The sequence below is a fragment of the Pelodiscus sinensis genome, chromosome 2 (genome assembly GCF_049634645.1).
Source record: "Pelodiscus sinensis isolate JC-2024 chromosome 2, ASM4963464v1, whole genome shotgun sequence".
In the NCBI taxonomy this organism is placed as follows: Eukaryota; Metazoa; Chordata; order Testudines; family Trionychidae; genus Pelodiscus; species Pelodiscus sinensis.
In genome coordinates, this window is record NC_134712.1 from 92,893,070 (window position 1) to 92,917,808 (window position 24,739).

Sequence of the window (24,739 nt, forward strand, 5' to 3'; positions counted from 1 at the left end):
ATTGTATTCTTAAAAATAGAAGCTACGTTAGTTTTGATTTGCCCATTTGTGTTCACAATCAATTAGCTTTCAGTCATCCTCACCAAGTCTCTTGCCCACTTTGTCATCTTCTGTCTGAATGCAAAGCACATCTAATATAGCAGTGATATTACAGAATAATCTCTGTAGAGTTCCTTTGCTTCTCCTATCAAAGCCAATAAGTTCATGGAGAATGGATCCATTGATAGGTGTTAGCCGGGATGTGCAGGGATGCAAAACCGTGCTCTGAAGTGCTCCTAGCTTTCACCAAAAGCTGGGAAAGGGAAACGGAGGATGGATCAGTTGATGATCACCTGTTCCATTCATTTCTTTAATGGAAGGATTGATACCAGGCCTGCCAACAAGGAGGAGAGGGAGCAAAGAGGGCAACTGACCCAGGGATCTGGTGATTCAAAAGGGCCCAGGGTTCCCAGCCACCGTTATCACTACTGTGGCAGCCAGAGCCACCTCAGCCCCATGCAGTGCACTCCGGATGGCTCTGGGGGCTGGCTGCCTCCAGCCTCTCCCCTTATGCCCAAGGCCCTGCCTCTTCTGGAAGCATGGAGCCATCCCTCCCATCTTGCCCGTGGGCCTGCCAAGTCTGTCAGCCCCCCAATTTATCCCACTACTTTGTAAACAATAAAAAACGAATGCTGTCCTTTTCCCAAATGTTCTTATGAAGTATAACTGTTTTATGCATGTGACACACTCTTGGCACTATCAGTTGTTGTTTTCCTGGAAAGTAATCTGGCTGGAAAGATTCACACTATTTTTTTTATAATTATGTAGCTCATACAAAGAGAAACTGTGCAAAGACAAAACTAATTTACCCTTTGAGAAGACAGTTTCAGAGATCTGCCTGCCCATGCGTTTAGTAGAGTGTTCATTTGATTTGTCTGACTATAATGTTTTGTGTAAGGATGCAGCTCCAACCATTTGGGATTAAACAGAAGTATGGTAAGGTGGTTGTTGCATAATTATTGCATTTTCTGTGACAGCGCTGGTCACAAAGGTAATGCTAACAAAGAAAGGGACTGAATGAGCAGAGAAACAGAAGTGGCAAGAGATTGGAAAATAAAGATTGATGTTTACACGCCTAAGATTAAAATTCCAGAAACGATACATAGGTAGCCATTCAGGTAGTTTGTGGGCAAAGGTGAGAAGAGAGGTATTTAACCAAGCTTTTATTTTTTCTCTTTCTTGCAAGAGATGTTTCTAAGGGCTTTTTACAATCACCACAGAGAGAGAGAGACACACACACACCTTTTTCAAGTTCTGCCTCATCTGGTTTACATCTGCGGCTTTACAATAAGCTAGTGAAAATGAAATAGCTAGTTCACAGCCTAATTCCCTTCCAAGGAAAAGAACATAACTTATGTCCCTCTATAAATCAGTCCTTTGTTTTTTATTTACTAGAGGTAATTGAGGGCTTTTCAAGCTAAAACAAATTATTTATAGAGTTATGAAAAGTGGATTCGTTTTCCTCACTGCTTCATGAATGTGTTAAGCAATTATTTTATTCCTACTAAACATAAATAACCTAAATGAATAAACTTTCATGTGCCACAGTAATAAGTGATTTGGGGAAATAATTTGTTTGGGCCTGGGGGAAATGCCTTGTTTTCTGATACTTTATGGCTTCACTCTGTATTCCTCTAAAAATTAGACGAAAATTGGTTTTCAGCATGGGCAGCAGGTATAAGAGGTAAGGGGAAGCAATGCATCCCCTGAGTTTTAATTCTCAAACTCTCCTCTCTTCCTATCTCTATTCTGATGGTTCCTGAAGGCTCCCACAGCAGTTGGTTGCAGACTGGTGACCGTTCCCCAGAAGTGGCTCTATTAACTTAAAAGCCTTCCAGTTTGCCAGACCTATTAGCATAATATTGAACCTGAGAAGGAGTCATTAAGTGGTAATGAAACTATTGAATAGGCATGTGCCAACCCTTTTTACTGACAAAAACAGTTGTGCATTACCTGTCTATAGAACCTTAGTTTATTAATTTGCTTTAAATATTTCATTAGTTTGTGGCTGAAAATTAATACATCTCTAAAAAATCCATGCATTGATATTCAGATGCATAATCTGAGTATTCAGCGTTAGCCTTGAATGCTAAGATCTTTAGACATATATTTTACATAAGTTCTTCAAAAGACCACCCTCATCTAAAATACACATTTTTATTTTAATTACTATAGTACAAAAACTTGCTTTCAAAGTCTTCCTGTTCTGTCCATCCCTACTCTCCTTTCACACATTCACCCTGTTGAAGAGAGCGTTTAAAGGACAACATTCCTTTTCTTTCAGATATCTGGACAAATGAGTTTCCCTTTTACTTCTGACTACTTGAGGAAGTCGTGAGTCGCATGCTGCTCTTCAAAGGAAAAATTGTGGCTCCCGCATCCGCGGCTGTTCCCCTGCTCTGACCTTTTTTCTTTGTCTGGTCAGGGTGCTGCTTGGGGCAGTGAGATCTAATGCTGCAGCCCACGGAAGCCTGCTTGGGCCACATGTGGCTCTTAAAGGGGCAGTGTGGTTTTTTGGGTTTTTTTGCTCATCAACTTCCTTAGCTCTATCATATATTCCATAATATTTAATGTTGTATTTAGTAGGACAACTGACTTGGCCTTTGTGATGGATGAGAAGAGTGGAGTCCTTTCCTAAACATCTCAGCATTAAGTAACTAAAGGGTTAAACTCAGGTAGCTAGGAAATGTTGGCAGGGAGCCAGGAGAACCAATGTGGGGAAGTGTTGAGATTTGAATTAAATGGAACCCTGCTTGCTGTTTTCTTTTGTGGGAGTTTAAGCCAGGAGCTGGGTGAAGAAGATAAATTGAACCAGGCAGGACTACCATGCTTACAAAGAATACTGGGCATTGAAATGGACTGGATCTTAAAGTACAGATATGTAAGTAGATAGGGAATGTTTGTTTAGACACAAGTCAGGTTATTTTCTTTGTTTTGTTGTTTGGTTAAACTTCTCTGTGATAAGTCCGTGTGCTCCTCCTCCCCCTGTACCCTGTAATTATGCTGAATCTCAGGGATACAATTCTGTGTTTTAATCTGTTCTTTTCTCAGCTGCTTTATAACACCTAACAACTTAGTATGCTTTACCAAGTATATCTTTTGTTCTGTTAATACAATCACTGTTTTTAAGGCTATGATTTGATTCTTGTGTGCTGGAAGGTAACAGGAGGTCTGTGAATGAATGTCTAAGGCTGAGAGCTTAGCCATCAGAGATTACTATTTGTTTTTTTTTGTTTTTTTTCAAACTCTCTTTTGGTAAAATATTTTGGGGTACCTCTCTGGAAGAAGTTCCCAAGTGCTTCCTTTGTCAGTTCAAGAAGAAAGGGTTGTTGATTATTTTAACTTGGATGGTGGCAGCCTATTTCCCAAGGTCAGGGAATCTGTGTCCTGGGAAGTTTTTAAAATAGAAACCTCTAGAGGCAAGGTATTTTAAGGTCTCTTACGAGCCCCCAACTTCTGCACTCAGAGTGCCACAGTGGGGAACCACCTTGCCAGCCTTACTATAGGTTGGTGTGACGGGGCGCGCCTCCCCCACACCCCGTCCGGCGGCCCGCCCCGCACTCAGCCCGCGGTCGCGCTGTCCCTCCTGGGCGCCACCCAGGGAGCGCGGCGGCACTGCGGAGCCTGTTCCCTGGCCGCGGCCCGGATAACGGGCGGCGCGGCGGAGGCGGGGCTACGCCCGGACAGCAGCGTAGGGCGGGGGCGGAGCCCCGGCGACGTGACGGCTGACGTCGCCGGGCGCGCGCACGCACGGCAGGGGCGGAGCCTGGTGACGCGGCGCGTTGCGTCACCCGGGCCGGACGCCGGCGGGGGATTCAAAAGGGGAAAGGGGCAGCAGGAAGGGGGGGAGAACCCGGAGGAGCGAGGAGGAGAGGAGGGAGTCGGAGAGCGAGTGAAGGAGGAAGGAGCGGACAAGGGGGAGAGAGCGGAGGCGGGAGAAAGAGCGGAGGAGGAGAGGAGAGGAGAACACAGGAGGAAGGAGGCACAGGGCACTGGAGGAGCGGCACACAACACGAGGAGGAGGGGAACGGAGGAGCACAAGTGGTGAGGGGAACGTCAAAAAGGGGGCAAACAGATTCACGGCGGGGAGCAGGACGGGCTCCCGCGTTACACGTGGTGGAGAATGTGGGTACTGAACTCTAGATAAAAGCGCACAACCCCAAACAACTCACCAAAAAAAAAAAAAAAAAACCCACGGGTGGAGGAGGTTACGGTGTAACAGGACGCACAGCCGAGTAGAACCGCGACTGAGCGTAACGAGGAGCCATGGACGCGGCCGACGTGTTCAAATGGCTAACGGACAATCAACACCAGCAGCAACAACAGCAGACGGCCCTCCTCCAGCAGCTGGCCACGCAACACCGGGAGCAGCAGGCCCAACTACTACGTGACGTGACGGAGCAGTTCCGGACGCAACAGGACCACTGGGTGAGGCAGTGGGAAAATGCGGGCCGGGGGCCAGCCCCAGCGGTCGTGGGGGAAGGGGCGGAGGGTGGGGCCCTAGCCCAGCTCCCCGTAAGATTGACTAAAATGGGCCCTGCCGACGATCCCGAGGCCTTTCTGGTCACCTTTGAAAGAGTAGCCACAGCCGCCCGGTGGCCAGAACAACATTGGGCTACGCTACTAGCTCCGTACCTTACCGGCCCAGCTCAGCTGGCCTATCGGAGTCTAGATCCACGAGATGCCCTACATTATTACAAAGTGAAAGAGGCAGTCCTGGACCAGCTAGGGGTCACCCCCGAGACCTATAGACAGCGGTTCCGGCAAGAAAAATACACCCCGGGGGCCCGCCCGCGAGCCGCGGCACAACGGCTCAGGGAGGCGTGTTGGCGCTGGTTAGAACCCGAGCAGCGGTCAGGACCCCAGGTAGCGGAGACGGTGGTCCTGGAGCAGTTTATACACATCCTTCCGGGCGAGGGGCAGCGGTGGGTGAGACGGCACCACCCTACGTCTCTGGCCGACGCGGTAACCCTAATGGAGGACTATATGTCGGCCGAGGGGGGCCGGGAAGGACCCGGGTCCCGAGGGGAACACTCCAGCGGGGCAGCAAGGGAGACCAGACCCCCGCCCCGGCAAGGGGAGACAAGGGGACCGGGTGCCCCCCCCAGCCCCGGCCGCGGTGGCAGACGCCTAGCGCCGGTGTGGAGCCGCCCTGTGAGGGAGGAGCCAATTCCCCGCCCAGCTGCCCAGGAAGAGCGGAAGATCAACCCACCCCCGGCACGGGGTCCCGGGGGAGCGTGCTACCAGTGCGGCCAAGAGGGACACTTCAAGCGGGACTGCCCGCTGATGGACTGCTCCTTCACGCAGGTAATGACAGGGCAGAGCAGGTCGGGGCCCCAACCCGCGGGAAGGATATTACGTCAGGTGGAGGTAGAGGGCCAGGTAGTCACCGCCCTCGTGGACTCAGGTTGCGGCCAGACCCTGGTCCGGGCCGACCTAGTCTCCCCCAGGGAGCCCCGGGGGCCCCCCGTGTTCGTCCAATGCATACACGGACGCGTCGAGCCATACCCCACTGTCTGGGTGCGCTTGAAGGATGGGGGCTCGGAAGGGAGGGCCTACGTCGCCCTTGTACCGGGACTAATATATCCCGTGCTCCTTGGAAGAGACTGGAGCGGGTTCGGGCAGGCCCTCCGGGAGTGGCAGGGAGATCAAGCCGCCTTGGCCGGGGAGGATACAGAGGCCCCAACGAGGGAGCCGGGAACTAGGGCCGGGGAGGACCCGACCGACATAGAGGGTGAGTGGTCCCCCGACTTCGTCCGGGAACAGAGGGAGGACCCCCTCCTGCAGCAAGCATGGGAGAACGCAACCACCGGGGCAGAGGGAGAAAGGGGCTACCCACGCTTCGAGATCCAAGACAACCGCCTATACAGGATCACGGAGGGACGAGAGGACGGGGAGGTGATCACGCAGCTGGTCGTACCAAAGCTACATCACAGGCGGCTGTTGGACCTGGCCCACAGCAACCCCTGGGGCGGACACCTAGGGTATGAGAAGACGGTGCAGCGCCTACTGCAGCGGTTCTATTGGCCTGGCATATACCGGGCGGCTAAAGACTTTTGCGAATCTTGCCCGGAATGCCAGAGAATGGGACCAGGGAGGGTAACCAAGGCCCCGCTCGTGGCAATGCCGGTGATAGATGTCCCATTCCAGAGGATCGCCATGGACCTGGTAGGACCCTTGGAGCGGACGAAGAACCGGTACCAGTATATCCTCGTGGTAGTGGACTACGCAACCCGCTACCCCGAGGCCGTCCCCCTTCGGAACGCTACCGCCCCCACGCTCGCGAACGAACTGATTAAGATCTTCTCACGAGTAGGCATACCAGGAGAAATCCTCACCGACCAAGGGACGAACTTTACCTCGGCGCTCATGAGGGAACTGTGCCGCCTGCTGAGGGTAAAGACCTTGAGGACATCGGTCTACCACCCGCAAACCGACGGGCTCGTGGAGCGGTTCAATCGGACACTCAAGGGAATGCTCCGGAAATTCGTGGAAGAGGAACCTAAAGAGTGGGACCGAGCCCTGCCGGCACTCCTGTTCGCAATAAGGGAAGTACCCCAAGCCTCCACAGGGTTCTCCCCGTTCGAGCTCCTGTATGGTAGGCAGCCCAGGGGGATCCTGGATATAGTGAGAGAGGCCTGGGAGGCGCAGGAGACCCGAGTACAAGGGACAGTACAGTACGTCCTGAGGCTCAGAGAAAGGCTACGTAGGGTAGGCGAGTTCGCCAAACGCAACCTGGAGGAGGCGCAGGGGAAGCAGGCCCGCTACTATAACCAGAATGCCCGGTTGCGCACCTTTCAGCCCGGGGATAGGGTTCTCCTCCTGTTGCCCGAACAATCCTCAAAACTGTTAGCTAGTTGGCAGGGCCCCTTCGAGGTGATCAGGAGAGTCGGGGACGTGAACTATGAGATTAGGATGCCCGGGAAACGGAAGACAACCAACATTTATCACGTCAACCTGCTTAAAGCATGGCGGGCCCGGGAGGCCCTGGCGGGGTGGGGCTCAGGACCGAGGGAAGGCGAGGTGGCCGCACGGCCCCACCTGGGCCTAGGCCTCACACCAGGGCAGAGCAGGGGACTACAAGAAACCTTGGGGAGGTTCTCTCAGGTCCTGACAGAGACGCCAGGACGGACCGACCTGGTCCAGCACCCCATCGTGACCACACCCGGTCGCCCCGTGAGGGAGCCGGTCAGGCCACTGCCCAGGAAACTGTGGGGGACGGTACGTGACGAAGTGGACAAGATGCTGCGGTGGGAGGTGATCGAAGAATCCCGCAGCGCGTGGAGAAGTCCCATCGTACTGGTCCCTAAGAAGGATGGCACCACCCGATTCTGCATTGATTTCAGGAAGGTCAACGCGGTGTCTGTGTTCGATGCCTACCCAATGCCGAGGATAGATGAGTTGTTGGAGCGGCTGGGGAATGCCCGATACTTGTCCACGATCGACCTATCGAAAGGGTACTGGCAAATCCCACTGACGGAGGAGGCCCGCGAGAAAACCGCATTCTCCACGCCGTTCGGCCTGTACCAATTCAAACGAATGCCCTTCGGCCTCCATGGCGCCGCTGCCACGTTCCAGAGGCTAATGGACCAAGTGCTCCGGCCTCACGGGGCATACGCAGCGGCCTATATCGACGATATAGTCATCTTCAGCGCAACTTGGACCGAGCACCTGCGGCAAATAGAGGCGGTGTTATCCTCCCTTCGGGAAGCCGGGCTCACCGCTAACCCCGCGAAGTGTCAGTTTGGCCAGCGGGAGGTGTCGTACTTGGGGTACACGGTGGGGGGAGGACAGATACGGCCCCAAATCGGGAAGATGGAGGCATTGCGAAATTATCCCCCCCCGAGCACGAAGCGCCAGGTCCGGCAGTTTTTGGGGCTCGCCAGTTATTACAGACGTTTTGTGCCCGACTTCGCGTCCGTGGCGGCCCCATTGACGGACCTAACCAGGAACGCGGCCCCTAAGAGGGTGCGATGGGACCCCGGGTGCGCCCAGGCCTTTGAGACTCTAAAGCAGAGGCTAACTCAAGCCCCCGTACTGGCGCAGCCTGACTTTTCCCGCCCATTCATTTTGCAGACGGACGCCTCCGAGCGCGGGCTCGGTGCGGTATTATCCCAGGGGGAAGGAGAGGAAGAACATCCTATAGTATATGTTAGCCGCAAGCTACTCCCGCGGGAGCAGCAGTATTCAACGATAGAAAAAGAGGCTTTGGCGGTTAAGTGGGCTGTTGACATGTTACGGTACTATCTCCTAGGCAGTACGTTCACGGTGGTGACCGACCACGCACCCCTCCGGTGGCTCCAGGCTATGAAAGACGCCAATCCCCGCATCCAGAGGTGGTACCTGGCGCTGCAGCCCTACCGGTTCAAAGTGAGCCACCGGGCAGGGAAAGACCACGGGAACGCAGACTTTTTCTCCAGGATACCCGAGGAGACCCCAGAGACACGAGGGGAGGAGCGGGCAAACCTGGAGGGGGAGGTGTGTGACGGGGCGCGCCTCCCCCACACCCCGTCCGGCGGCCCGCCCCGCACTCAGCCCGCGGTCGCGCTGTCCCTCCTGGGCGCCACCCAGGGAGCGCGGCGGCACTGCGGAGCCTGTTCCCTGGCCGCGGCCCGGATAACGGGCGGCGCGGCGGAGGCGGGGCTACGCCCGGACAGCAGCGTAGGGCGGGGGCGGAGCCCCGGCGACGTGACGGCTGACGTCGCCGGGCGCGCGCACGCACGGCAGGGGCGGAGCCTGGTGACGCGGCGCGTTGCGTCACCCGGGCCGGACGCCGGCGGGGGATTCAAAAGGGGAAAGGGGCAGCAGGAAGGGGGGGAGAACCCGGAGGAGCGAGGAGGAGAGGAGGGAGTCGGAGAGCGAGTGAAGGAGGAAGGAGCGGACAAGGGGGAGAGAGCGGAGGCGGGAGAAAGAGTGGAGGAGGAGAGGAGAGGAGAACACAGGAGGAAGGAGGCACAGGGCACTGGAGGAGCGGCACACAACACGAGGAGGAGGGGAACGGAGGAGCACAAGTGGTGAGGGGAACGTCAAAAAGGGGGCAAACAGATTCACGGCGGGGAGCAGGACGGGCTCCCGCGTTACAGTTGGACATCTCTTATCCGGCACCCTCAGGACCAGACTGGTCCCAAACCAGGGCATTTCCTGGACTAGAGAAGGTTCCCTACTACAGCCCCCAGCTGCCAACTCTGACAATTTGGGAGTGTGGGAGAATACTTCTAGCCCCTGCTGGGCTACCTGCATGTTGCTGGCCCCACTGCTGCTGCCCTGGCTAGACTTCCTTCCTGGCTCCAACAGCCTGCACTGCTGCAGGCTGCCAGGGGCTGGTTCTGGCCTTGGTCAGGCTGACAGGACTGCTAAGGGTTCGCGCTCTGGTCCCAGCCTCATAGCAGCCTGCAGGGTCTGGCCCCACTTCCATGGGCTGTCCCGGTTTCCAGCACCACGCTGCTGTGTGTTGCTGGGTCTGCCACCAGCCCTGGCTCCTGCCCCACAGCAGCTTACAGGTTCTAGCCCCACTTCTATTGGCAACCGGGGTCTATGACCCTGCCTCCGTGCTGCCATGGGCTGTTGCTGGCCTGATCCTGCACTGCCGAGGCTGCCTCAACTGGTTCCAGTGCTGCAGGCTATCGAGAGCCGCCTGTGGGCTGCTGCAAGCTCAAGTCCCACTTCTGTGGGCTGCTCCTAGGCCCTGCCCCATCCCACTGCTTCAACCTGGCTCCTCCTGGATTGCCCTTGGTTACCAGGCCTCTCTGATCAAGGAACATCTGTGGTCCTACTGGGCCATGGATGTTGCCAGACCAGAGAATTCCAATTTAGAGAGGTGTAACCTGCACAACTTTTTTGCAAATAAATCTCTGACAAACTTCAAGGTATATAAAAAAAACCCTGAAACTGTGAAGACTGCAGAAGCAGAAGGTAGTTAATTAAAAGCACTGAATTTGGGACTAAAAATTGTCAATCTGACATGCAGTGAAAAACATGCTCCATTTTCTTTAAAAAGAAATTTTAGAAGAGTGGAGGTTTTTTTTCCAAATTTCATTTGTTACATTTGGGTTCAGGGATTTGACTTGTCTGTAATGGATGAGCAGAGAGAAGAGGGAGGGAGTGGAACAGTGGGGAGAGAGTGGGGCCTGGGTGGAGCAGGGGGAAGAGTATGGGCTGAACCACAGGCTAGGGAGCTTGCCTCTCTAAGCAGCAGCTTCACCCACCACCCATGCTTGTAAGTAAGTGGGTACCTAAAGCACCAGTTCTCATCTTGAATATCATGTACCTTAGTGATAAAACTCCTAGTCTCTAAGAGTTTCCCACTATTGATGGGAGTTGGGCCAGCTCTTAATATCTTTAAAAAGCAGAAGCGCGGGAGGGGGCGACCCGGCATGAGCCGGGACAGCTGATACATTTAAAAAGCACAGGCGCCGTGTCTGAGACTGGGTGTGAGCTGGGAATGACCTGATTCTTGGCTTGTGCCCAGTCCCTGCTACTCCTCTGCTTCCCCTGCAGAGATGGTGCTGGGGAAAACCAGCTTTTACTAGAATAAGTTGTGACCTGATCCTAAGCATTACAATTTCCATTGGCTTTTATAGGAGTCACCTGCAATTTGGACGAATCTTAGTCACCAAAGTGAAGTTGTAGGGTAGACATCAAATGCCACAGCCAGTGCAAAGGTGGGGGTTTTTTTCTGAATAGGGAGTAATTTCTGCGGCTGTTATGTAGTCAGAGAGGCCTGCAGAGCATCTGAGAGCCAGATGGTTTCAAAAACTGCTTTCTGTTTTATAGGCTTCTCAATAATTTACCGTGTCTACACTACTCATTAGTCACAGGTAATGTATGTACTGTGGGCAAGGTCTAAGTATTGTTTAACTCCAACTGTCCTCAGCTTGCCCACTATCAAAAGGGTGTAAATTATGTTACTTGATAGCCAACTTTTTAAATCAAATCCATATTTCAGTTGTAGGAAAATATGATGAAATCATTCTTTCTAAATGGCTAAACCAAATTCGCTTCAAACTTAGTGTGGTAAATTTTATCTTGCAACAATTATTTACAATAGGTTACATATGGGCTGTGTCTACACTGCACCCCTTTTCCGGAAAAGGGATGCAGATGAGACAAGTTGGAATTGCAAATGAAGCGGGGGATTTAAATATCCCCCGCTTCATTTGTATAAACATGGCTGCCGCTTTTTTCTGGCTCGGGGCTTTGCCGGAGAAAAGTAGCAGTCTAGACGGAGATCTTTCAGAAAATAAAGCCTTTTCCGAAAGGTCCCTTATTCCTGATTTTAAGAGGAATAAGGGACCTTTCGGAAAAGGCTTTATTTTCTGAAAGATCCCCGTCTAGACTGGCGCTTTTCTCCGGCAAAGCCCCGAGCCGGAAAAAAGCGGCAGCCATGTTTATACAAATGAAGCGGGGGATATTTAAATCCCCCACTTCATTTGCAATTCCGACTTGTCTCATCTGCATCCCTTTTCCGGAAAAGGGGTGCAGTGTAGACACAGCCATACTGTAAATATATTTATTTTGAAAACACTGTCAGTGCAGGAAAAATCAGCAATATTATAATAGATAAAAAGCAAACTTCTTTTATCTCTGAGAAATCAGCTTTTATTAACTCTGTTTTCAAGAGATACTCTACTTTCCATTTTTATATTTATCTTTGTATTCTCAACTGTCACTTTTTTCTTTTTTTAAAAGTCCTCTAACATTAGACACTGTATTATGTTACTTTATCATCTGTAATGACATTGCATTGCGTACAGGCCTTTATCACATACAAAGTGTTTTCTAGGATAGCAATTCCAATGGGCATATGTCAAAGTGATTTAAAATAAGTAAATATTTACCAGTAGACTATTGCATCATTTTCCTCAAAACCATGTGCAATTGGTAAGTTAGCTCTGCACTGCAATGCTATTAAAGAATGTTCTGGGGTGAAATCATGAGCAGAAATCAGCACATATGCTTTTTTTTAAATAAAAATGGCAATTAATACTGTCCTTCAGTTGCATATTTAGATAAGAATTTTAAATTACAATAGACTACTTTTTTTTTGAGAAAGGGGAAAAAGTCTAGTAAAAGTTAAGACCAGTAAGTCAAGAAGCTAGCACTGTTGATATAAACTACCTGTGTGACAGTATTTTGGTAGAAGTAATTTTCAAGGATCTAAAAGAGAATTGCCTTATAAATCTGATTATGTGTGAAATCAACAACAAATTGATTCATAAAATGATTTGTTGCTATATTCAAGTACAAGTAGCTAAAGCAGTGCAGACAGTCATTTTATTTTACTTTTGTTTTATGTTTTATTACTGTTATATCCTTACCCATTTTCTAAGTCATTCCAATAGTGTACTATTTTTTAATGATTCTTTTTTCTTACTACTGATTTGCTAGATGCCTTTTTTTTGGCCAGAGTTTGTTTTAACTTCAGTTGAAATCAGATCAAATTTAAAATATTTATTATTCCAATCTAATTATTTTTTTTTCAAATATAGCAATTCTCAATTTTCTATTAATAAAGCTTTTGTTAAGCTTTTGATAAAATTAAACAAAAAGGCCTGCAACCACTTGAAGTCAGCTAATTTTGAACTTGAACAAGAAAATGAAACTATTCAGGTTTTATTTAAATCTGTTTTGGTTCTGTTAACCTTGGGTATAATCTATAGGCAACATTATTTTGGTACATTTTGGATAAGGCACAAATAATTAAAACCAAAGTTCTGCTGCTTACCGATAATTTATAAACTTCCTTCCAGTTATCACATAATAATGTGTTATCGTGAAGGGCCTTAACCTACAGAGGCCTGAGCACTATGACCACCCTTTGTGAAGACACCACTTTACAAGATCATACTCCTAACCTGAAGTGACCCAATCCCCCTCATATTTAATTTTGCAACATTTGTTTTCATGACAAATTAGGACAAAAGTTGACATTTTAATTCTTTTAAGCACCAGCTATTAAGAGAAATTTCAGTTTGGAAATGTGCAAACAATGTGTTTCAACATTGTTAATCAAAACTAAACATTTTGGCATTGCCCAAATTAACTGTTTTGAATCTGTTGATTTAAATTACTAAAATCAAATCACTTTAATTCAGTTGAATGTTGAAATTGCATTTTCTTGTGAGAGTCATATTTTTAAAGCCTAATGCCTACTTTCTGCCTTTTGAGTTAGGCTTCTTAGTCTGACTGCATATCCCAGAATGCATCCAGTGTCATCTGACTCCCAGGACCCTATACAGTGGTCAAAGGGAAATCTGCATTATATTATTGGGAAATGTCGTCCTATGGGCGGTCTAACCCATAGGAGAGAATGGGGGCCCAAACTTTAAGTCAATGTGCTGGGAGAGACTGTAGCTTTGTTGAATTGATTCAAAACAAAATGTTTTGGGTCAGTTAAAAAACAAAACATTATAATTTGGGTTGAACTGATGCACAATTAAATGTTTCATTTAGATCTTTTCCAATAGGAAATTGAAATTTTTCAGCAAAATCAAAATTTTCTCTAAAAAAATTGATTATTCAGAAACTGCATTTTCATCAGAAAATCATTCAAATCCAAAATATCTGACCTGCTTTTCTAATGTGGATGTAAGATTGGACTCCTCCCCCCTCTATGAATGTGTGTATGTGTATTAATTATGGGTTTTCATGCACAAGTATCTATATTCCACTCTCACTGACACCTATGTAAATGAGAGGCAACACTTTTTAAGTAAACGGGGCTGTACCAGATTAAAATTAGTTTTAAGTGAGAATAGACAGACGCTATCACCATCTTTGCACAGTAAAAAAGTAGAATTTATTGTGGAGGGACTGGGGACATGCTGTGCTTTTGTGCCTTAAGCAAGAATGCTAATGACTGATATTAATTACTAGTATATAGTGCTGTAACAATATAGCTGATCAGTCTTTGTGCAGTCCTTTGTGATCCTTAGATGAAAGGTGGCATAGAAGAGTCAAAAAAATAGATATTATTCTTGTTAGTTGTAGGCATATTTATGGCATAAGGCTAAAAAACATTAGCCATTCAGTTTGAATACTCTTTCTTTTAGCTAACTTGCACATAAATATGAATTGAAAATGGAAGAGCGCAAGCAGCATAGGTGGTACAAGAATGAATAAAATTATACTGTATTCTCTGTGAAGGCAATATATGGCATGTTTTTAGCTTTCTTGTTTTTGAGAAGTATAGGAAGCAAAGTCTCCTAAATATGCTTATACAATAAAACACTGATTAAATTGATCCAGTGCCTGTTTAAATGAAAAATTCTATATCTAGAGTAGACTGAGAAATCAGGATATGCAGTTCCCTTTGTAGTTCTTTCTTCTTGAACTAGCTGCTGAAGAAGTATCCTGAAGTCCTCTCTGCCAGTTCCCAAGTAATCTCTTCCTTTTTCTGGGAAGAGCTGATGACAAAGCCATTAACTCTTAAGATAAACAATAATGATCCAATCCCATGAGGTGGAGAATGCTTTCTACTCTCATTGAAATAAATATACATTTATAATGCACACTACCTCACGGATTCACATTGACTTCATTTTTGTTCAAACCCAGAGCTGAACTTTTAAAGAACTCAAATGAGACCACATGAACATAAACATACAGCAAAATAACGGTTTTTCCTTTGTAGCAGTTTATCCCAGTATGAAACTTTGCTTCAGTTTTCCAATTCAATGACAGACTGAAAAGATAAAGATGGTTTCTCATCAGCATCTTAATAAGAGTTATTATATGTTCCATATAGAATGGTAGGGAGAGTACCACAATTCTTAATTTTCTGAAATTAAAGAAATTATCCTATATTGGTACAATAATAGCCATTTAAGGTGACTTGAAGTTCCTCTAAGTAGGTTCGAAGACCATTTTCTGTATCCAGATTAAAAAAGAGGATTATTTCTTCTCAACAAAAGGATTAATGCTTTCCTCTAAAATCAGCAGCAATAACAATTTAGTGTTTCATTCTTCCCAGTGGAAATTAAGACCACTGGTACTGTGCATTTGTGTTTTGTCATAATTCTTTGTAATGATGCTGCCAAAAATATGTGGCTTGACGTACCTCTGGAGACATGCTCCCTATCAAAACAACAGCATTACCGCAATCTATGGGCCTTACTTGAAATAAATAGAAGGAGTTTTTCACTGATTATGGAAATATCTTGAGGGGCTATAAATCTAGATTAAAAGCAGTTACTAGTTTTGTGAACTTTTCTGGCCAAAGGACTATTTTTTAGAAATGTGGGAAAACATATGAAAACAAATATAAAAGCAAAAATGCAACAACTCTCTGTCCCCTCCCCCCACCATCAGACACATCTTTTATTCTTCAACAATCCTTTAACTTTCTGCTTTTCCCAAATTCCTTGCAACACTCTTCACATAAATTCCCTATTGGCTGTCTGTTGGCTTTGATGGTGCAATCGCTTTCTTAATTGATCCATCTTTTAAGAGTGAGGCAACTTGACAATGACTTCTGCAAGGAAACTAGGCTTTTTATTTTACTTTGCTTGATCCACTTTTCAAGGTTGGAGTGTTCACAAGTTGATATAAAATATGTCTGTTGAAAACTAAGTTCTATATATCACCTACCACTGCCAGTGTATGTACAGTGTCTTTGTTTTATATAAAAACTGTATGATTTAATGAAAGTTCAAAGACCATTGACCAGTTTTGTAGCTATGGCCAAATCCTCGGCTATAGAAATTCTCTTCTTCTAATGTCAATCCCTGCTATATGGGGTCAATTCTTTGAATCCATCTTCTCCACTCTATTTTGTCTTGAAGCTGTCTCAAACTTTGCAGCAAATCAAACCCTTTGTATAACTTTCGTCCATCTAGCTTTGAATCTTCCAGTCTTTCTCTTACCCACCACTTATAAGTTTAAACCCCATGTTTCTATAGATTCTTCTGATCTTTGCACCTGTCCAAATCATTTGGGTTGTATTCCTCAACACTTTTCTACAATTGGCTCCATCTTCAGACTTCCTCTGATTTGTTTGTTCTAAACAAGGTCCATGCCTGTCGCTCTTAAGCATCATTTCAACATTTAACATCTCTAGATTAACATCTGTCATTTTAATTTCCAGGATTGCCTTCCACAGAAAAGACCAGAGAATATTCATAAGGTGTGTCTTCCCCATCCCTACCATCTGCTCATCCTACAGCATCAGGGACACTGCCAAGTGTGGAACATGCAATGCATAAGTTTTGGAAGGGGGAAAGAGGGCTTGTGGCAGTGTAGAGGAGTGGAATCACATGATTTCCACTGCAAGCAGGAATGTGTTGTTGAGGGTTTATCACTTAACATGCCATTACATTTTCCAAATAGCAGTTAAAAATGCTTATACTTTTAATCATTTAATTACATTTATCAGACTGAAATCTTCTCTCAAATTTATTCCCTCCCTTTTGTGCTTCAATGAAATTTGCTTTGCTAAGAACAATTGTTTTTACTATCTACAAATGCTTGGACTGCTACAAGCTGTTGTGTAAATCCTGCAAAAGTGAACTAACGCTTATTCAGAATTAATCACCAGCTTGTCCATACAATTCCACTGAGATACAAGAGTCTCAGCTAAACTGGTGAGGAAACACTCAAATGGATTGGTGGAATAGCCATGTGAAATCCCACAGAGTAAGCAGATGGGAGAAAACTGGCTTCAGTCCTTTGGAATGAGCAAGTGATCTGTGAAAAAGACAGACCTCTTTTTTGGCCAACTCCTGGTGAGCTCCAGGACTGATCTTTTCTTTTTGCATGCTTTATACAAAGGAAGGTCAGAGACCAAAACACATGAACAAAGGTACCATACAATCATTAATGCCAAGGGGGCTAGAATGGATTTTAGGTAAACATGGAATGGTATCCTATGTTACAAGATATACCACATGATACGGCTTTGCATTTTGATTAATTTATTTGTGTGACATCTAGTCTTTCCTAATGAGAACATACAGTTGTACATAGCAACATGCATTACAAAGAATGGGAAAGACCAGTGATATGTTGAAGTATATATGTATATATTATAAACATTAGTTTTAGTTCTCTGCCTGGGTTGCTAACAAACCTAATACTTTCCTGGTGAAGTTTTGCAAACCCAATAAAATGTTTGCATTAAGAATCAAGTAAGAATAATTATTATTCTAGATTCCAGGATAAGCCTTTACATCTTCAGTAAGGACACTGGCAGCTTTGAAAAAACATAAGAGCGTGTGACTATTTTAGAGAGAAATTAATAAAGAACAGATCTTTATGATATACACCACAGATAAGTATAAAGCTCTGCAAGGCCCAAATTAATTTCTTGTATGAGTAAGGCTTTTCAGAATTGTCTCTTTTTGTTATCAGCCCCCATACTATCCAAGGGTATGTCTACACTAGCTCGGTAGTTCGAGTTAGGTAGGCAAATGAGGGCAAGTGGAGTTGCAAATGAAGCCCGGGATATTTAAATATCCCGGGCTTCATTTGTATCTTGCCGGGCGCCGCCATTTTTAAATCCCCCTTAGTCCGAACTCCGTGCCCGCGGCTACACGCGGCACAGAGTAGGTAGTTCGAATTAGGATCTCTAGTTCCACGAGGAGTACCGGTAGTTCGAATTAAAGATCCTAATTCGAACTACCTACTCCATGCCGCGTGTAGCCGCGGGCACGGAGTTCGGAGTAAGGGGGATTTAAAAATGGCGGCGCCCGGCAAGATGCAAATGAAGCCCGGGATATTTAAATCCCGGGCTTCATTTGCAACTCCGCTTGCCCTCATTTGCCTACCTAGCTCAAACTACCGAGCTAGTGTAGACATACCCTAACTCTGCTTGTGCTTTTTCAATAGCTTTATCTTGCTGTTCAGACCTCACTGCCAGTTTACATTTTAATGCAGTTTAATGCAAAGGCTCCTTGAAGCAGAAAGACACTTAGACTTAGCATCTCAGTCAGGATTTTGATAGCTAATGTTAATTTAACCCAGTGAGTAAAGCTATACAGACAGAAAGCAGTCTGCTGTGCATGCTATAAAAGGGATTTTGTAATCATTAAGTTGCCACTGGGAAAGCAGTCTCTAGTTTTATTGTCTCTAGTGTTGCTGGCTTGATTGGTTGTTTTGTTTGTTTCCTCTCACTTGATATTGTTGCTTATTTCCTTGCCTTTTGGTGACCTGTAATTTTTTTATGAAGCAGTAGACTTACAGCAGCAGCCATAGCCAGACTTTGCAATAATATCTGTCCATGGAAAAGTTTTGCAAATGTGTCTTATTCCTGATCAGCTGCATAATTGCAATACCAGCTCTACTAGTGCAGGCTTGTAGAAAACTGAGATCTTTGTTAATGTGAGACCATCACACTATTCGCTTGTTAAAAAGTTTCCTTTCATCTCTCTAAAGAAAGTTTTTCTTGTGGGGCAGCAGCATGATGTCATCACATCACTGTACGTCGGCCCGTCCCCTAACCTCAACAGAAGGGAAAAGAGCAGCCATGGCTCAGGGTTCTCCCATCCCACCCCCCGACCTCAGGAGGCGCCTTGGGCTGCCCACTGGGCCCCGGATCCCATGAACTGGGGGTGACAGCAGTGGCTCCTTGCTGCACTGGGGGCCCCAACGCTCCAGGACCCGGCGGGGAACTGTTGCCTCCAGCTGCTTGGGCCAGGCACGCTGGGGCTGTTGTATACCTGGAGCTCCAGCCTGTAACCCTGTGGGGGAGAGGAGAAAGCTCAGTGGGACTGAGAGCTGTGAGCCCTTTCAATTGCTTCTCTTTAAAGCGCTTGCACCTGCTGGGTGGCTGTCAGGCAACTCAGCCACCCAGCAGGCATGAGCCCTTTAAATAGAAGTAGTTGGAAGGGTTTGCACATCTCTGGCTCCCAGGGAACGCGCTACAGGCATCAGGAGCTGTGAGCCCTCCTAGCTGTTTCTATTTTAAAGGTCTCTCATGTTTCCAGTGGCTGCTGGGAAACATGTTGCCTGACAAGTGCGGGAAAGGCACGAGCCCTTTTAACTGCTTCTATGTAAAGGGCTCGTACATCTCTGACTCCCAGGCAACGCGCCAAGGGGTGGGGCCTAGAACTGCTTTGTGGGCCAGATCAAATCCTAGGCAGGCCGGATCCAGCCTGCTGAGTGGCTTTTGCCCACCCCTGACCAAGAGAGTCACCAGCTGGAGCTGCCTGCCACCAGACTAAGTAAGTAACCCCATGCACCAAGCCCTTAGCCACAGTGCCAGAGCCAGGGGTGGGAGAAAGACCTGTCGACTGGGAGGGAAGGCACCTGATGGCTGGGAGGTGGGGCTGAGAAGAGAGAAAAGGCCCTTGCTAGCTGTGGGGGAGAAGATACCCCTGCTGGCTGAGGGCCTGGGAGGAAAGCAAAGGTCCCTCCTAGACAGGAGTTGGGGGAAGAGAAAAGAACCCTTTCAGGCATGGGGGCTGGTGTGAGAGAAAAGGCCCAGCTGGGAGAGGGAAATCCTCACCGAATGGGGACCCTTCCACGCACCCTGAGCCCCGCCTCACCCCTCAACCATCACTCTCGTCTCTCCCACATCCCTAGCCTCCAGCCCTGAGTCCCTCCTCAGCCCCCAGCACTGACTCCTGCCCTTCCCCCCACATGCCCAAGGCCTGTCCTTACTCCTGCATCCCCACACTGTCAGCCCCCTGCCCTGAAGGACCTAGCCAATGCCAGGTAAGTCTTCAACTCTCTCTCTCTCTCTCTATATATATATATAAAAAAATTTCCTGAGGAACAACAGAGTGATGTCATCAGCATCCAAATGCCACCGCTGCTGCTGCCCACCTCTGCCCTCAGATGCTTGTTGTAGCCAGCCTCAGCACTGTCCCCTCCAGGTCTGGTCTGCTCCAGTTCCAGCTTCATGCCCCCGAGGGGGGGGAAGTGAAGGGGGGTGAGGGAATGCACCGCCAGGAGGAACTGCTGGGACTGGGTCCCCTCTGCCATTCAAGCCCCCTATGTGTGCCCGCTTATTCATTGGTATGTGTAGCGTTGGCGCGCCCCAGGGTGCTGTCTTCTGGCAGTGTGATGCAGTCCTAATCTGTTCAGTATCTCTTCACACACAATCTTTCTGAGGGTCTAATCATTTTCACTGCCTAGCTTGCAAGTCTCTCCATGTCTGCTACATCTTTTTGGAGGTAGGGTGACCAAAAGTGAACATAGCCAGCACTGTTGAGGTTCTCAATTAATCATAGTTAAGTCAAGCGATTAATGCAAAACGAATTAGCTAGACTTTAAAAAGCAGCAGTAGGTTCTGCCTGAGCTATGGTGCTGGGAGCCACGCGCAAGCCCCCAAGCTGATATCCTGCACCCCACTCATTCACCCCCTCCACTGAGACCCCGCACCCCCAGCTCTCTCATTCATATTCTCAACCCAACACCCTGCACCTTCAGCCCTACCCCTCCAAGCCAACATCCCAGCGCCCCAGCCTGCTCCTCCCTTGCCAGACACCTATCCCCAGAGAGCAGGGGGCACAGTCCCCTGGTAAATAATAAATTTACCAAATACTTTTTAGTAAGCACTTTGAAACCTCACTTCAATTCCAGTCTTAAATGTGAATTCCAAAGGTAAAAAAGTTGGACAATAATCTACACTAGTTATTCTTTAATCTAAAGAGCTAAAAGAGTTTTATCAGTTGTAGATAATTATTTCTCAAACCTTCCATCTGAGGTAGGTAGATTACCTTGTTCCCTATCCTATAAAGTTGAGTTCTATTTTCCGTGTTGTTGCAGGTGTGCTACCTGACTTTAGACAAATCATTTAATTTTTCCATAACTCAAAGTAATGAGGGCAAGATTATGCTCCATATCAATAGCATATCTGAGAATTTAGGTATGTTGAAACCCAATCCAGAGCTCTGTAGCCTATGGAGCTAGCCTGCATGCTTGCCTGTATTATATATCTTTCTTTATGGATTTCATATTTTCTTATGAGCTTTATTGTTTATTTTATTATAAGAAGTTATAACAGGTTTAATGGTTTATATTGGAGTATTTTTGCCTGTAATACAAGGGTCCTGTAGTTCACAACCTGTATGTTGAGCTAATGCAAAGTTAGTGAAGTAATTTTGAACCTACATATGTTGTGATGTGCTAATGCAAAAGGTCCCTATATCATGATCTTTAACCTCACACCCTGCTTTAACACATCCTTTTATCTAAGTTCATATCCTCTTTCAAGTTGTGGTGCACCTGTCAAGTTCAAAGGAACTCAAATCACTGATTAGCTCATTCTCACATCTGTTAGTTTTGTCCTTATTAATATGCACGTATATGTTATCAATATGTACAAACGTACCAGTCTAGCATTTTGTTGGTGAGGAAAGTAAATTTGGACATAGGAGGCGGCTCACGCTTCTTAAGAGGGGTGACTCCCTTTCACACTAGGACAAGAATTTTAACTTCTGATCAGATTAATTGCCAGCCTATAACAGATATTATCCAACATAATATTAACTTCCTAAAATCAAGCAACAGTTCTAACATGCGGACTGAGTTCCACCACAGATGGATTTTGAAGCACAAATGCACACTGCTAGTTTCTACCCAACCATCACGTCTTCTACGTGGAACTTTAGCATGCCACAGTCCATATTCATGGCCACCTGTGGATGGAGTTTCACGGTAGTAATCCCATTGAAAACAATGAGTTTGTTTGTGTGTGTGTGAGGGTTGCCATTAGTTCTGAATTGTGCTCAGTGATAATAAACTGAGTTAACATAAGAAGCACCATAAATATACATGGTGTTCCACAAAATATAGAATAAGAATTGACTCTAGCTCTGAAGAGATTGCAGTCTGAACAACAGTGGCCATGAGAAGAGATTTTAAATAAGAAAGAAGATGGTTAAGGATTGGGAGGGAGACTGTTCCAAAAACCAGGAACAGCATGAAAGGAGGAACAGTTTTGGGCATGAGAAAAGTGAGTAAAGGGATCAGGGAGAAAGAAAGGTTAGGGTGGAACACAGGGAACGAAGAGGAAAGGTAGGTGTGGGTGATATCTTGTGATCATGTGCAATTCAGCAGCCACTGAAGGATTTAACTAATTGAATTCTGTGCTGGTGAAAGCTCTTCACGACTTCCAAAAGAACTATCCTTTTTCTTAGAAGAGCTCTTCAGAGCCTGACAGCATTAATTGTAGCTATGAAAAATGACACACATTTTATGTTTGTTAGGAATAAAATGAAAAGTCATTTCCTGTAGGGAAAGCAAGAATGACTCCCATTTATAGTCACTCTCTCTTCCATGCCAGTTTGCTCCTGAAATTAGTCTCACAAATAATCCGTGTGTGTGTGTGCAGGATCAAATTTTATGGGGTCCGGGGGTTGCTGGAGGCATTGCTTGCTGAAAAGCCCAGGAACAAGGCAGTAAATAGGAATAAATTGGTGTCTGTGAATTTGATTCATGGAGGAAATGAAGTCAAATTGAAAATGTGGCAAAAACCTTGGCTCGTTCATTTTCTCCTTGTATGAGTGTTTTAGGGGTTTTAGTTTTTTGACTACCTAGGAAATATAGTATGGAGCTGATACACTTGTTTGCATAAGGATTTTGACAGTTCAGAAAAAACTGTGGCTAAGATCTTATAGGTCTAGTAGTCTTAAAAATAAAGGGGTCCGTGAATTTAAAAAATGGAGAATCTTTCTTTCTATATTGTGTTGATTTAGAGGCTATTTTCAACTATCTTGCTGTGTTTCAACTCAGTGCTGTGTTTCAAAAACAACTGTTTTCCTCCTTCATTCCAGGTCACTGTCTCAGTTCAACAAAGGTGTCTCGTGCACAGACGTTTCCCAGCTACACCTCAGAGCAGGGCAAGGAGCACCAGCAGTCCCTGTCGCTGTCTAGCAGCTATGGATTCAGCTACAGCTCAGCCCTCATCCAATGACACACACACAACAGATGGCCAGAGAGACAGTCTAGCCTGGAACCTTCCAGTAGGGTCAGGAAGCCACCTGCACCCTCAGAATCCACGAAAGACAAATTATAATGAAAACTGAGGCCTACCAGCTCCAATCCAGTCACAGAGAAGATTAAAAACTGCAGTGCAATTTCCCTGAGAGCCACAGGCTAAGTCTCTTATTTAATTTTTATTTTCTTAATCCATATGTAAAAACAGCCAGACAGATTTCCAGGTATAAGAAAGCAATTGAATCCACTGAAACCCTTATGGTGCGAAGTGGAGGGCACTGCTTCACAGGACACCACCTGTTCTGGGGTTGAAACACTCACCATTATACTTGTCACCTAACACTGTGGTCAAGTTTGCCCATCTCCATTCCTGCTAACAGAACCCACCTCTTTTATAGTCTAGTGACCACCAACTGGTTCCAGTTGACACTGGAAGTGTTGTCCATGAAACAGTGTAGAGACTGTAGATGTTATCCTTAGAAATAAGAAAAGCTGCAATTACAAACAGGAGTGAACTCTTTTTTAATCTGGCTCCCATAGTTGCCATGGTTAGTTAAACACATATGTTGGGAGTAGCAAGCTGATATTTAGTAACATCTCGGAGAGTATAATGTGGTGCAGTAAAAGTAATATTACTACCTAGTATAGCTCTCATTTTAAATTCTTTAGGCCAATTTCTGCCTATGAATGCCATTCAGAGCTATACATAAATAAAGGGCAGAATCCAGCTATTAGAACTGTGAAAAATGTCTTTACATCTGTAAAATATCTGAACAGCTCTGTCTGCTGTTATTACAAGTATATCTTTAAAATGAGAGGGGAAACTATTCTTCAAACAAAGAAATCTGGTCTGAATTATTGAAAGGCAATCTCCTATTTTACCTTACAAGCTAGATTCTTTGATACTTCTAGCAACCTCGCTCTATTCTTACGCTTCTGGTCATTGTTGCATTGATTTTCTCATTTTCTTTCCCAGATTTCTATTTTAGCCACATTGTATTTTTTGTGGCTCAACTGACCACTTAATATGGAAAGACACTGAACATTCTTTCCAAGCTTGCAAGGCATTTGTTTCAGATCAGTAAGGGATAATGTGGAAGGCACAAATGTAGGTCTGGATAATGAGTTTGATCCATCCTGAATATTTATTTTTTCATATGGTTCATCAATTATTTATGTGCAGCATGTGATGCTCTGAAATTCTGGAAATTGGGGGAACCAATCTGCATGCTGTGTATTGTGTGAGCTGACCGTGCTCTTTATGGATTGATTGCTGCAATTTACCAGAGGAATTCTTGTCATTAGTTGTCAGGCCTGGCAGAGGAAGCATAATGACGAAAAGAGCAGTAGAGTCTTCTTTCACTTACATGAACACTTTTATCTATTGTAATTTAAATGAAAAAATACTGTTTTTTTTTTATAAAAAGGTGCAAAAGAAATGTCTGCTTTGACTAAACATTTATTGATGCAGTATGTTCAACTTTTCTCCAAACATTTTGCAGGTTAACAGTTTGCAATCGTATGCACCTCAGTGAACAGCTGCTGAATGAAAAGGTTTGTGATTTGTCTGTAACAAAGTGCAACTGATTCACTTAATCAGGGTTATTCTTTTCTTTGTCTTTCTCTCCCCAATCGTTATTTGGCCTCTCCTCCCAGCAAATTCACAAACAGAACAGCCTCCACAGTAGCATATTCTGGTGGGCTAACACCACAAAGGAAATATGCTCTCCCACACTATCAGCATATTGCATTCATCAATAAAGCGTCATCTACTTTTTTGAAGAAAATCGGGTTGCCATGCTGTTTGTATCAAAATTTGCAT

The 24,739-nt window shown here is 46.1% G+C and overlaps 1 protein-coding gene across 3 annotated transcripts in view; it reads left to right on the plus strand.

The window, feature by feature from the left end:
• DOK6 (docking protein 6) overlaps window positions 1-24,335 on the plus strand; it is a 369,141-nt gene extending 344,806 nt beyond the window's left edge. For all 3 annotated transcript variants that reach the window (XM_014572701.2, XM_014572702.2, XM_006121422.3), the window contains one exon: window positions 22,755-24,335. In XM_014572701.2, coding sequence (XP_014428187.1) covers window positions 22,755-23,006 — 252 coding nt within the window. In that variant the 3' untranslated portion in view covers window positions 23,007-24,335. The remainder of the gene's footprint in view (window positions 1-22,754) is intronic.
• The last annotated feature ends 404 nt before the right edge of the window (window positions 24,336-24,739 follow it).